The sequence below is a fragment of the Biomphalaria glabrata genome, chromosome 6, assembly GCF_947242115.1.
Source record: "Biomphalaria glabrata chromosome 6, xgBioGlab47.1, whole genome shotgun sequence".
NCBI classification, from domain to species: domain Eukaryota; kingdom Metazoa; phylum Mollusca; class Gastropoda; family Planorbidae; genus Biomphalaria; species Biomphalaria glabrata.
Genome location: NC_074716.1, coordinates 43,992,429 through 44,007,773, shown reverse-complemented (window position 1 = coordinate 44,007,773; position 15,345 = coordinate 43,992,429). Strand labels below are relative to the sequence as shown.

General features: G+C 32.2%; 1 protein-coding gene across 3 annotated transcripts; it reads right to left on the bottom strand.

Annotated features, from left to right (window-relative positions):
* Nucleotides 1–451: 451 nt before the first annotated feature.
* Nucleotides 452–13,811, bottom strand: LOC106071568 (oxygen-dependent coproporphyrinogen-III oxidase-like). 3 transcript variants are annotated; one of them, XM_056033024.1, is made up of 13 exons: nucleotides 13,653–13,811; nucleotides 9,214–9,329; nucleotides 8,824–8,884; nucleotides 8,639–8,713; nucleotides 7,736–7,870; nucleotides 7,435–7,553; nucleotides 6,853–6,919; nucleotides 6,003–6,128; nucleotides 5,079–5,190; nucleotides 4,590–4,669; nucleotides 3,672–3,751; nucleotides 2,979–3,108; nucleotides 452–2,044 (listed from the first exon to the last, which is right to left on the bottom strand). In XM_056033024.1, the coding sequence occupies exons 2-13, from the start codon at nucleotides 9,303–9,305 to the stop codon at nucleotides 1,958–1,960; spliced, it is 1,164 nt and encodes a 387-aa protein (XP_055888999.1). In that variant the 5' UTR covers nucleotides 9,306–9,329; nucleotides 13,653–13,811; the 3' UTR covers nucleotides 452–1,957. The 3 variants fall into 3 exon arrangements, with proteins under 3 accessions (XP_055888999.1, XP_055889000.1, XP_055889001.1); XM_056033025.1 differs by lacking the exon at nucleotides 13,653–13,811 and adding an exon at nucleotides 13,508–13,634; XM_056033026.1 differs by lacking the exon at nucleotides 13,653–13,811 and adding an exon at nucleotides 13,422–13,440.
* Nucleotides 13,812–15,345: the final 1,534 nt, after the last annotated feature.

Here is a 15,345-nt window from a genome sequence, read left to right as displayed (position 1 = left end):
CATACATCTCTGTATACTGTCCACCTGGGCAGATTGATGGCCCACATACATCTCTGTATACTGTCCACCTGGCAACATGGGCAGATTGATGGCCTACATACATCTCTGTATACTGTCCACCTGGCAACATGGGCAGATTGATGGCCCACATACATCTCTGTATACTGTACTTTTTTTTAATTCAACAAAAACTATAAATTATAGCTGCACGATTGGTGACACCTCGTTGTTCAGACAAGCTCAACAAAGAGTTACTTAGGTCAGTGCGCTATGCCATAGTGAACAATTAAGTAAGATTTAAATAAGGAACATTCTACAGTTGTGTTAAAGCCTTTGTTACTACTAAGCAGATCTGCAAGATCAGATAAGATCTAAAAATAAAAGCTACATACCATTATGTATTCACCAATAAAAAAAAATCACCTTGCATTAAAGTATTAACAAAGAAACATTTCTTTTGGTCTATTTTATTTGATGATTCATTTCATGGTTTTAGGAACTAATGACTATTCATACAAGTATGAACAACATTATAATAGGTATGAAATACAAGAGTCAGCAACAAGAGCAACATTTGATTCATGCAATAAGGCACACAAGGCAGGACAATGTAATACATAACATACACCAGGAAACAGTACAATTCTCTCATATCACATAATAATCATGGCAATGTCTTTGATTCCAAAGATTAAATAATACAACACCATAACAAAACATACATAACTAAGGCAGAGGTTTATTATTTTAAAAAATGCATATCTCAATTCCAATTTTTTTTTTTATTGCAACTTGTTTATATCTAATAAAAAAATTGACACAGGGCCTTGAAGATCCGTTACAGCCCTTAATTAGATCTAATAAAAAGATTGACACAGGGCCTTGAACATTTGTAGCAGCCCTTAATTAGATCTAATAAAAAGATTGACATAGGGCCTTGAACATCTGTAACTGCCCTAAATTAACTTAACTATTGTGATAGGCATTAAGTGTGCACCAGCAGATTAGCATGAAGAGAGCTACTTCTCAACAGTTCATACCAGACTGTAAACACACTATATACTGGTATTTGAACATCATAAATAGTGTGACTGCTTCCTGATAAAACTGGCTGACTAATTTTTCTTATGGCTTTAGTCTATAAACTCTCTGGATATGGCCATGATTTAAATATTAAAATCAACATTCACCACTAAAAGCAAAAGGTCATTAAACATCATCATCTACTGAGTAATAAATAAAACGTGCAAAAAAAAAAAAGCATGCATAAAAATATCAAGGTCAACATCGGTACATAGGAATAAATGTCAACAACAACAAAGTCTAAATAGAATATATTTAAAATAAGTAAAAAAAAAAAATAGTCACAAAATGTCATCCAAGGTACAGCAATACCAAGATTTATAGTGGAATTATTTGATTTAAACAAGAATAAATATATTAGACATTTGGTTAATCCAAGAGATCAAAAATATGTCACTAACCTAGACATATAGACAGAGTCAACAGCACTATGACTAGACAACCTCACATCACATACCACTGGGTACATGTGTTCAGCATGGGATTTGATTTTGTAAATAGTTTTTGCAATACAACAAAAATTTAACGACTCAACATGGTGATCTGTTTTTGTTTTTTTTTTTACTGGCAGTCTTATGTTTCAAGATCTTGGTTGAAATAGTGTGGACAGATGAATGATGGGATAGATTGATTGAGTATGTCAGTGAGATTCAAATGTCACAGCTAAGATTCGTTTAACACTTGATGCTAAACTGATAATGAAGTAGATTAGTTTCTAAAAATCAACAACACAAAGCTTAAAGCTAGTACATCTACATAAATATATTTTAAATCTTAAAGTCGTCTTTTTTATGTACAATAGAATGTTCAAATTAATGCAGATGATAAGGTGAGGGGGGAAAAAAGCAGATTTCACACATTTACTAGAAGAAATTTAAATCCAGTCTTTAGGGTGTTTCAAGACTTCAACCAATTTAGCTTCTCTGGATCCAGGTTCTGGAGAATGCATGTATTCCCATTTCTGAAACAGAATAAAATAAATATGCTTTAAAAATGTACTTTTAGATAGGAGAAATAAGAGTACCATAAGTGTGACTTAACCAGTAGATGATTTAAATGATTTTTACCAACTACTAACTAGCAAATAGAATCATTGATGCATTTTAATTCAATATGTTGATTGCTCCGACTAGCTATGGTCACTATATTTAGACAGTCTAAGGTCACTATATTTTGACAGAATTATTAATGGATGTGTGGCTAAGTGACATCAACCATCAAGGAGCACAGTTCAAACCCCTCAGTATAGTTTTCTAAAAAAATAAGATCATTTGTTAAGAGCATCAACTATTAACTATCAACTATTAGTTGAAATCTTTAGACTACTCCATACTTTCCTAATGTCTCCCCTATCCCTCTACACAATACAGTGTAGCTAATCTGATAGTTGATTCATTAAAAAAAGGGAAGTGTTTATTTATGACTCCATTTAATTCTTAATATTTTTTTTATCTTAATAATCTATGTGTAAACAAGTTCTTTCATACGATAAAATGGATTTTTTTTCTGTACCGCTAAATAATTTTTATTTCCAAACTTACAGATATAATAGCCATCAACCATAGTGAAAAATCTATACATAACATTTAAAAAATCTATGGTTAAATTTAAACAGGTACAGGTTATGGGAACTTTTTTCTTATGAAGTTTTATTAGTGGCAGCTGCACCCTAATTTGACTTAAGCGACTAAAGGCCCTAAATATTGTATCAAACGTCTACCCAATTCTCTAACCAGAGTGCCAACCAAAATTCATTTACTTAAATAAATAACTGTTTATGTCTATAAAATAATGAGAAATGATAGGAAGATTTGGGAGGGACAGAAAAGAAAGGAAGAAAAGGAATATTTGTAGAGTATCTTTTCTGTAATAAATTAAAACCACTAGGCACTTACAGCAGTAAGAGGAAGTGACATCAGAATACTTTCATATCTGGCTCCCGGTGTGTACAGACCAAACTTGGTTCCCCTGTCATAGATCAAATTAAACTCCACATATCTACCTCGTCGCAAAAGTTGCCACTGCCTGGAACAAACATAAGCAGACTTCTTGGTCACAAGAACAAACTATTCAATGAAATAAAATAAAACTATAGTATATAACAATCTTTTCAAATAAAACTATAGTATATAACAATCTTTTCAAATAAAACTATAGTATATAACAATCTTTTCCAGCTTCAGGTAAGGGCCAGCAAAGACTACTGAATCTCATGTTTGGCTGTAATTGATATTTTATCTTGTTCTTCAAATTTTTTAGGGTTACAAACTCCTCTTTGCTCATTTTCCAAGTTCTGGAACACCCTTGTTAACTATTGAGTTGAGCTCAATACATCACCTGACATAAAGACCCTCATCTCTTGAAGTAATAACAAGTGTATATGAATAAAACAAATCTTTAAAAAAAAATATAGGGATGTAAATACTAAGAAACTGAGCGCTTATTATTAGTGTTAAAATTACAACTATTTTAACTGAATCACACTTTTCTATTAGTCTTCAAAACTTTTAAGAAGGATTACCAACACCAGAGAATTAACGAAACAATACAAAATTAAGGTGTTTTCTTTACATCACACAAATACAAACCTTTCATCATAGGTGTATGATTTCTTCTTATTTTTCTGCACTATTGGGACATAGGATGGAACAACAGAATCACCACAGCTCTGTCAAGGAAACACAATTTATATGACTTGTGGAAAAACCTCATTCTAAGAACACTTTTTTAAATTTTAATGCAACCATACACATGAACTAAAAGTGAAGTGAAATAAAATCAAAGAATGTCATCTATTTCTTAATTAATGTTTTTATTTATATATGTTGTCATATTTTACTTTAACTTTAAGGACATAGATATTTATTTATACATATATATTATATATTTCTACATGCCAAAGCTCCCTCACTGATTTACTTATTCATGCATCACTAATTCTTTTCTAATTGACTATAAAACCTAATTAGCCACTTGACCTAGCCTAGTAAAACAACAAAATAAAAGTTTTTTAAAAACCATTCTTTCAATATTAGGTTGATTCTTTAGTAAGAGTGATAACTTTGCTCTTAATAACTAATGAATGATATAGTTTCAGACTTAGAAACATAAAAACATATTGTCTAGATTAGAATACTGTGTCTAGTTAGAGATATGGTATAGAAGATTCTAGTTTGGTTCAGTGAATGATTTCTACATAAGGGGGTGCACAAAATGTTCCTTAACATTTATTAAAATCTTCACTGAATATATGTTAAATTTCCACCTATGTGTTCAAGACATAGATCTCCAGACCAAATTTAATTTGAAAATGATTAAATTTTTTTAAAATTATAATGGTCAAAACAGTTTTTCCTTTGTGGCCAATTAGTAATTAGTAATTTTCCAAAGATATACATAAACTGTCAAATATTTAGGAAAAGTGTTAGAGCCATTTTCAAGATCTGTGTCCACCCCAAAAGAGCTTACAAGCTAATAAGAGAAATTATTTTAAAACTTGGACTCACTTTAACAAACTCAAAGCATTTCTCTGGTGTGGGCTCATCAACATCATCAAAAAATATACCACCAACACCTCGGCGCTCTCCTGTACAACAAAGCGTCAAATAGAATGTTTTTTAAAAAAAAAAAAACTAAATATACCGATGATAACATACAGATTCACATATTATAATAACATAAGAAAAAAGTAAAATCTGATGATAACATTAAACTGCACAAAAAAGTTACTTTAATATCATAATGCACAATACAATTTGAAATGTTTCAAAGAAAAAATTTTTGCACATGCACAAAAAAAAACCCCACTAAAACTTTCCTAATTTACTTTGACTAATTTTTCAGAGACAAAATAAATTAGCTATTAAAAAAGCAAATATAGACACATTCGCAACAAACAATCTCTTGGTCAGAAAGATAAAAAAATAAAGAATTAGATTTTTTTGTTCAGTTTAAATTCACTACACCTGATACTTAAAGTGTACTGCAATGATTACCTCTGTGGGTTATATTGAAGTAGTCATCACACCATTTCTTATATTTTGGATAAAGATGTTTTCCATGAGGATCACATGCCTTCTTTAAAGCTTTATGAAAACTGACTGCATCCTTAAAAAAAAAAAAAAAGAATAAATCATGATTACTAGTGCATAGTTTGTTTTCTACATCAGTTAAATTGGTACAAATTTTAATTAAGTAGACCAAACAAATGTAATTTTCATTAACAACATTTAAGATGACCTTTACAACATCTGCCATATAGATCAAGGTCTTATTTTTACTAGATCATTCCATTTATTTTAGATAATTTTGGGGGGTTACTAAACTGCATTGACCCTAAAATGCCTAATACACTACACAAGTTCATAATTAGTGGTTTGACAAACCAACTTATTTCTCCACTAAAATATCAAGAGCTTGATTGATTCAAGAAAGTTAACAAATTTAAAGTAAAAATGAGTTTCTGTCAGGATTTATTCCAGACATCTCTTGTTCGGCAGTGAAAAATTCAACTACCACATTCCTTTTGAAGTGAAACACTATTTCCTCTATAAAAAAGATGCAATTAAATTATTTTATAAAATTAAAAAACCAATGTAAACTAATTCAACAACTTGAAAATTCTTGTCATAACCAGAAAGTTAAATAAGTTTTATGCATACACAAAATTTTTGAACTTCAAAGAAAGGGAGAGCACTACAAATAAAATCATGGTATTTATATTTATACTTCTTAATGATCCTTTCCCTCACTTTACAACTCCAATAGTGTTCACTGGTTCCAAGTGAAGCCCCTGGAGCAAAATACTGTGTGTAGCCAGTGGGTAATATTGCCAATAGGGCCAAAGAAAATTATTAGATGTAGCTTCAGCATTGACAAATTAAAGGACTTTTCTGTCAAGATTCTGGCACAAGACTTACACTTTCATCAAGATAGTAAGGTGTCAAGTCAGTACCGCCACCAAACCACCACTGTTTTTCCCCATTCTCATCTTCCACTTCAAAGTATCTGTAGTTGAAATGAACTGTGGGGACATGAGGATTACGCTGCAATACAGAAAAACAATGCAATTCAATTATTTTAAAATTGATGGTAATTATATAAACTAGTGCATTTTTTAAATTCCATTTTCATAAATTTCTTGTTTTAAAGTCTTAAGCAACTATTAATCAAGTTTGATAAAAGAAAACATATTTTCTACTGCATCCTTAGTAAAATAAAACTAATATAATGGCTGTAAATGGAAAAGGTATTTGTGTTTTGTGCATAATAAAAAATTTAGTCATTGGTGTTTATCTTACAAATTCCTCATAACCCTAAAAATAAGAACAAATAAGTAAAAAAAAAAAAGAACTTTTTACTTAAAAGCTTATTTCACGCTTACAAAAAGTAATTTATGAATGACAGAACTAAACACAATCATTCAGTGAGGGATAGAACTAAATACTTCCTGGATGAAAGAACTAAATATTTACTGAGTGAATGATACACTTACTGTGTGAATGACAGAGTGAATGAAGCATACCAAGAGTTGCAATGAAACGGAGGCCAATACAAGTTAAGCGGATGTAAAGGGACGTACTTGTATAACTTGGTGCCACACTTTCATGGGGGGCCACAGAGCAGTGGACACCAGGTAGGAAAAGGCACAGACATTGCCAGTGACAGATCTTTTTGGAGACAACTTGCCGCAGATGCACCAAACAACGTGGGAGGATTTAAGTCTAAGAATATACAACTTACTGGGTAGAGATAGAACTAAATACTTACTGGATGAATGACAGAACTAACTCCAGCAGCAAAAAACTTCAACTTCTCTCCTTGCATCTTCTTTCCCCTATAAAATTAAATTTGAAACTCAACTCACACGAAGATTCTAAACCCATTTTACATGGCAATGTGGAACTTATTAAGTTGCATATATATTATTTTTTTCAATCTCACTCCTAAGTAGTAGTTTTATGTTAAAGCTGTATAATCTAAACTAATTCATTTAATGAATTTTTAAAAAACAAATACACATATTTTTTTAACAAATGTGCATTATGAAATCTACAGATCTTTTAGGAGTATTTGTTATCTATGGATGAACATTTTCTTGTTCGATTTTTTACATGAAACACGAAAGAAAGAAAAACTGCAAATGTTGCTGAACAATAATTCAGATTATAGTTAAAAGATTAAAAAGAAATGTAAATCTGTCAGTTTAGATAAATACACCCACAACTCAGATGCTCTATTTATCAGATTTGTGGATGGTGAGCTCTCGTAGGCCAGCTATTAAGGGTAAAGGGTTCAAAACATATTCTAAAATGGACCTGTTTGAAAATACATTTGCATTAAGTTACCAACCTTGCCCTCATCTGTATAGCAGCATCAGGTGGAAGTAAACCAGTGACAACAGAAACATTAACACCTGCTTTCTCAAAAACTGTTCCATCTTGCAACACACATGTCACACCGCCACCTCCCTATCCACAGAAACACCAACAAAAAAAAAATGTATATCTAAGTAACTCAACAGCCTAGAAACTAGCCTAGAATTTGGTTTATTCTCTTTTCTCTATCTACTGGTACAATACTGAATACAAAAAAAGTTCTAAGGAGGGAGGAAAAAAGCAGACAAAACTTACAAGATAAGACAAACAGTTACCTGCTCCCTGAGCCACCTGTCGACTTGAAATTTCTTTCCTCCTTCCTCCAGCTCCTCTTTCTCCAATGCGTGGCAAACATCAGCTTGTATTCTCATGATCAACGACTCCATTTTACAGCGCATATCACCAGTATTCTGAAAAAGCAAAATTTCAGTTAATATAATAAAAGTTATGTTTAAAAATATCAACAATGAACCAGATTTAAAAAATATTTTAATATGTACTTAAGTATAATGTTTTTAAGATGAATGCTTCTTGAAGACAAAAAAAAGTATTGAATGCTTATTATTTATGACACCAAAAAAAAAAAAAAAAAACCAAGGAAAAAAATATAAATAGTATTTATAATACATGTGGGGCGGGCGGTGGCTTAGTGGTTAAGAGCTTGGCTTCCGGACCTGGGTTCAAATCTTTGTGAAGACTGGGATTTTGAATTTCAGGATTTTTAAGGTGCACCAGAGTTTACCAAACTCTAATGGGTTCCTAACGTTAGTTGGGAAAAGAAAAGGGGATTAGTTGTTGCGCTGGCCATGTGACACCCTGCTCGTTAACCATCGGCCAAAGAAACAGATGACCTTAACATAATCTACACTAAAGATCTCAAGGTATGAAAAGGGAACTTATTTATAATACATAAAATATGGATAAATACTTCAAATCTATCAATTTCTTTAATGTTTTTAGATGATAAAAAAACATGACGTCACATTTAATAGTAGCATTCAAGATTTAAAATCATTTAAAAAAAAAAAAAAAAAAAACAAGTTAAATAATTGCATATGACACCAAAAAAAACAACACACTAAGTTGCAGCTTATTAAATGAGTTCCTGGCATCATGCAGACTGAGTCTGATCTGGTGTTACATTTTCTGATAAAGTATGGTGAAGTTCTAGAAATTACCTCTTGCAAATGTTTCAAATCTGTTATAGGAGCTGACATCCATGTAGAGGCACTCTCCACGTCCGGTGATGAGCTCTGTTGTAGATTTAAAATATAAAAGTTAAGTTGGACTAAAAAATAATTTATGTATTTCAATTCTCTTACTTAAATAATAAAAAATATTTTTACTCATATATATTACATACCCCGTAACTGAAGGCTGTGAATGAGCTTAGTGTCCCAACACTTAGTAATTTAATTGATAAACTGCAAAGACAGTTTGTAAAAAAATATACATGGAAAAATATACACGACAAAATTTGGTTGATGGACAAGTGTTAATAAATAACAAAGAAAAACAACAGATTAGACAAAAACTTTTTAGCATTGCAAATTATTGGGATGTCTAAGCAATCAAAAAAGAATATGACCTTATAAACTTTTTAGTTTTAACTTATGTTATTTAATGCTTAACTTAAACAGATTTTGGAATCAAAAGGTTAGTATTTTAATAATGCTAGAATTGTATCTCATGAGAGATGGATAATTAATTTATCATTGCTTAATTTCCTACTTAATTCTTACACAAAAATTACCTGTGTTTTTTTACATGTACAGTCAACCTAGCATATTTCATGGCTCCTAAACGCACCAGCGTTACAAAGCACTGTCTGACAGCCCCAGACATCTTCAAGATTTTAATGTAGGTCCACTGAGAAAAAATAATAATCGAGAGGTCAAAAATGAATGTGCATGACTTATTGCCATCAATTGTGAAAATAAAATATGGCTTGCAACTCATAGCTTTCACTCAGAAGTAAAAAAAAGAAACAAGAATTTACATTATATACTAAGTATTCTCAACTAGCTCTTATTTCCAAAAGGCAAGGATAGATTGGGAGTCCAAATATTAGTGGAAATGGTAAATGTGGGTTAAAATACTGTTTGACCATGTAAAAATTAAATCTCAGTGTGATAGTGTAAATGGGTGCTTAAGTTCAATGAATAATATAGTCAATTATAGTCTATCTATGTGTTAGTCTGCTTGATTAAAGACATTGTAACTCAATGTAACTGAGAAGTTGTCTACATCTAAAGATAATATTAGATCTAGTTAAATCTATTAATAATTAACAGTAGTAATAATAGTGATGTGTCTAGATAAACTCTAGATCTAGCAATCTAGCTAGATTCTAGATTATCTAGATCTAGTCATAGAATCTAGATCTAGTATTCTATATAGTCATTTTAGTAGTCAATCTAGTCTTAAATTGCCATTCTAGATCTTGATCTACAATGACAAAGTCTACATGAACTATGCCCTGACCGCACTTCCCCGTGGCCGTGGTGGAGGCTGTCCAGACCTGAAAAAAAGCTATTATAGCATAGTGCAGGACAGGCCATTGTCCTGTTGGCTCATATTTCTCACGGCTATGGCCAAAAAACTGTTCCCCCGCAGCGGGGAAGAAGAGGAAACTGTGCCTCATATTCTGTTTGACTGCCCCAGACTAGCTGATCTTTGTCTCAACAGGTCTGGGAAACAAAAAATTCTCGACCTGTATGCCAACATCTATGCACTAATCAAGACAGCAGGGTTTCTGTCCAGGGCTTTTGCAAGAGAGGATTTGAGCCTCTCAAGTCCTCACTCCAATGGAGTTTGATGATGATGACATGAACTACATTCACAATGAATTCATTGATAATTTGAATCATTATTTAATTATTAAATTATCATCAATCAAAAACATAACATTTAAGGTAATCCTGTAGATCAGCGCCCCGCGTCATTTTCACGACATTCTTTGTTGTCAAGGCTTGATCAGCAACTTGGCTAGATTTTTTTTGGCGGGGGGAGGCGTGTCATTTCGAAAGCTGCCAACTACAAATAAACATTTCTTTTACAAATCTAAGTTTTCTAACTACTATTTTTTTTTTAATCAGAAAACGATTTTATTTTATGAAGATCTAAAAAAAACAAAAAAAAAACAATTTGATAAATTATTTTAAATATATATTTTTGTTTTTGTATTTTTATTTCAAATGTTTAGAGTTTTGATCTAGATCTATGTCAAAAATATATATATTTATAGGCATATATATATATATATATATATATATTATATATATATATATATATATGCTCTTATGCTGTGATTGTTTTAGATCTATGTCCAGATTTATTACATACCCCACCAGTATAAATAATTATTATGTCTCACGTTTTTCTTTAGGCTCTGTTACTCATTTTTTCCAGAATTTTTTTTTTCAGAAATTAAAAAACTTAAAATAGTAAAATACTGTGATCAAATTACAGCGATTGACAAATATAAGATATAGAGATGTCAAAGTTAGTAGAACTTTACCATGACAAGATTTTAGGAGACTTTAAGGATGGAATGTATGATCTATATGTATGTGTGATATATGTGTGATATATATACACATATATATTGACATATATATACATATACAGTGACACATTTATATAATTCAGTTTGTCCTGCCCTGTTTGATGCATTGTAAAACATACACAAAACTATGCATTTTTCAAATAAATTATTGGTACTTGATTGTGGAAATAATAAATATCTTGCCAACATCCCAGCCAGAACAGAGAACAATGTTATCTTTTTTTTCCAAAGATTTATTTTAAACATCTCAAATATGTCGCTATTTCATGTTTTTTAAATAAGAAACATTCTTTTAGAGATGCCTTCATAATATTCTCTGTGGTGAAAATGTATATTTTTAGTACCTATATGTATCTTATATATGGTCATGGTGTGCATTTGTGCTAATTATATTCATTAGATTCTAGTGATTTAGCGTAAATCAAGACCAACCAACTATCCACATCAAATCAACAACGTCCAAACATCAAACACCCTAACATAACCATCAAACCAACCAAAACCAACCAACCATCCACAGTAAACCAACAATATCCAACCATCAAACAGCCTAACTGAACCATCCAATCAACCAACCACAGCAAACCAACAACATCCAACCATAAAACACCCTAACACAACTATCCAACAAACCATAACCAACCACTGTCAACCAACCATCCACAGCAAACAAATAATATCCAACCATCAAATACTGTAACAGAACCATCCAACCATCCAGCCAACCACAACCAACCAACCACTGCTAACCAACCAAAACAACAAACTACAACCAAACATCAATCAAATCAACCAACAAACCATACATTCGACCAACAAACCTACCAAAACCAACCAACCACAACCAACCAACATACCTAACAACACCATCAAACCATCCAACCAACCATAACCAACCAACCATTATCAACCAAGTATCCACAGCAAAACAACAATATCCAACCAACAAATCTACCTACATCATCAAACCAACCACAACTGACTAACCAACACCATCAAACCATCCAACCAACCAACCATCCACAGCAAACCTACAATATCCAACCAACCAACAAATGTAAGAACACCATCAAACACACTATCAAACCATCCAACCAACCACAACCAACCAACCTACCAACCCCATCAAACCGTCCAACCAAAAATAACTAACCAACCACCCACAGCAAACCAACAATATCCAACTAACCTACCAATAGCATCAAACCAACCACAACCAACCTAGCAACACCATCAAACCATCCAACCAATTTCAATCAACCAAAAAACAACAAACCACTAACAACCATTAAACCATCCATCCAAGCAACCAAAACATAAAATCAACATCCATCCAACCATCAGACACCTTAACACAACCTCCCAGCCAACCATCTATCCATTCAACCACAACCAAAAAACCACTGCCAACCAACAAAAAAATCACAACCAACCATCAATCAAATCAACCAATAAACTATCCATGCAATCAACCACAATCAACCTACCAACACCAACCAACCACTGCCAACCAAAAAACCACAGCAAAATAATAACATCCAACCATCAAACATCCTAACACAACAATCCATCCAACCAACTACAGCAAACCAACAACATCCAACCATCAAACACCCTAACACAACCATGCAACCAACCATCAATCTAAGCTAATAACCAACCACAAACATCCATCCACTCATCTATCCATCATAAAAATTTACCTTAGTTTCTATACTTAATTACTTTATTTATCTTTAGAACACTTGCAACAGCCATTAGTAAACAAAATGTGAAAAAAAAAAAAAAGATCCTTAAAATACTACAAGTTGGCAACACCACTGTACCTTACCAACAAACAAAATGGCGGCGTGCAGATCATATTAAAAGTCGCTAACGTACTTTATTTATGTCATTCAAAATGTAAAGGTTCTTTTTTTTTAATCCAAATTTATTAAAAAACACTAATTACATGTATTAAATGAATTAAATTTTATCCTGGCTAATTATCGGCATTTTATGAACGCGGGACGCTGATATACAGGATTACCACATTTAAATCATTGACCATTGTCGCCATTGACAATAGCATAAATTATTAACCTTAGTAGTAAGTAGATCTAAATAAAATAACAAATCTAATATTAGTAATAATTATCATATAAAATGTCCTAAATTAAAGTAAATCTAGACTAGACTCTAGATTCTAGACTCAGTACTCAGAGTAGTCTAGAGTGACTAGAGTCTAGAGAACTAGATCTAGATGTTTTATATTATAATATAATAATAATAATTATATAGATTCTAGATCTAGAAGTAAACTATGTAAAGTAAACAATAAACTTTATAAATCTAAACCAAATTGATATTTCCAAAACAAACATTACCAACAAAGGTCAAAAGTTAAAAGGCACCACAGTCGGCACTGACACAGAGTAGATAAGAATAATAAGATTCTACTATAAATATTTAGATCTAAATGTAACTAAACTAAACTTACTAAACAAACAGCACGTCACATATGCCGCTAGATCTAGTCTAATAACTCTAAATCTATATTACTAATAGTCTTAAATAGAGAAGACAGAGAAATGACGAAATACACCAAAAGTAGATAGATCTATATAGATCTAGTCTAACTTTACCTTTTAAAATAAGCCTTGTAAGACGTGCTTGCTCAAACGTTTTTTAGTGGTACATGCCGAGTGTAACGTTAACACGTTTAACTCGTGGCCTTGACCCCACTGCTGTCAACTGTGGAAGTTATCTTTGGAATAAAAAGCGGTTTTGTCAGGTAATAATAAGGCTTGTCTTCGAGTCCAAAGATTAATGAGGAGTGCATTCTTTCCCGTGGCTACGCAGCCCCAACTGTGACCTACATATTTTGCCACAATCAAAGCAAGCATCACCATTGTCCACAAAAGTAAATATATTACTATAATTCGACTGCCATTAGCTAAGGTCGAAATCGTAAGCTACAAAAAATGTCTGAGAATTTTTTTATACCATCCGTAAAGTATAACTCTATGTCTTTGACCAGACCATAGATTAGATTTTAGAAATTAGCTAAGAAATTATTTAGGCTACATTAGCAAAGGACAAAAAAAAAAAAAAAAAAAAAAAAAACTGGCACTCTCCGCCAAGTATTTTATTTCATGCTTGAAAGTTTAACTTCTCTCTAGCTCCCCCCCCCCCCCTCTCACCCATTCTTCAATCATTTCCTTTTTTTTTTCTAAATAATATTAATTAAATATATTAATGTAAGTTCATCTAAAATTCTGATTCTAAAAAAGAAACAAATCTATGAAAATAATTAACCAAGCTACATTTTTAAAATCATACTTATATTTGAGAGTGTGAATGTTTGAGTGTGTGTGTGTGTTTAAAATTTATATTCAAAGTGTTAGGGTTTAAGTTTAAGTCAAAGGAAAACAACAACGTTATCGACGACAAATGTTTGTGTTAAGTAATTTTCTTTTCATTTATAAATATGCTCAGATGGCAGCACTGTGTGACTTATTCTCACATGAAATTGGATACCTAGCCTTAAAGCCTTAAAGTTTGTTTATTTCAGTATCTAGCTTTAGGCGATAGTTAGATTAGAAGATTTCTAAACTGGCCTGTTTAAAGCCCATATTTTCATCATACTAAGTAGATTAAAGTGATTTATAATAAAGCTTTTCTTCGAGTCCGAAGAATAATAAGGAATGCAGCATTTCACGTGGCTTCGCAGTCCTAGCTGCGACCTACATATTTTGCCACACCAACGCAGGCATAAGCGTTGTCTGGCGGTGGTTGATTTCGGTTCTGTTTTCGCCGTCTATGGATATAGGACCGTATAAGCAATTAAACAACCAATTAAAAACTGTAGGGCGTAATACAAAGAATCAAACAGTTTAATGTAGCCTACTATTACTATTACGCAGGCATAAGCGTTGTCTGGCGGTGGTCGATTTCGGTTCTGTTTTCGCCGTCTATGGATATAGGACCGTATTAGCAATTAAACAACCAATTAAAAACTGTAGGGCTTAATACAAAGAATCAAACAGTTTAATGTAGCCTACTATTACTATAAACGAAATGAATTTGCAAAACATATCTTATCTTATATAATACAGACGTTACTTCAAAAAAAGAAGATGATTACGTCCTACGCGTCATGCATTCAGTCATGCATATTAAGCAATGACTTAAATTCTGCCAAGTCCTGGTTTTCCTGGCTAGCACAGGCAACCCATTCCATGCTCTAATAGCACTAGGGAAGAAGGAGTATTTGTACAAATTTGTCCTAGCATATAGGATGAGGAATGTGCAGCCTTTATCTTTGTGTCTTTCTGA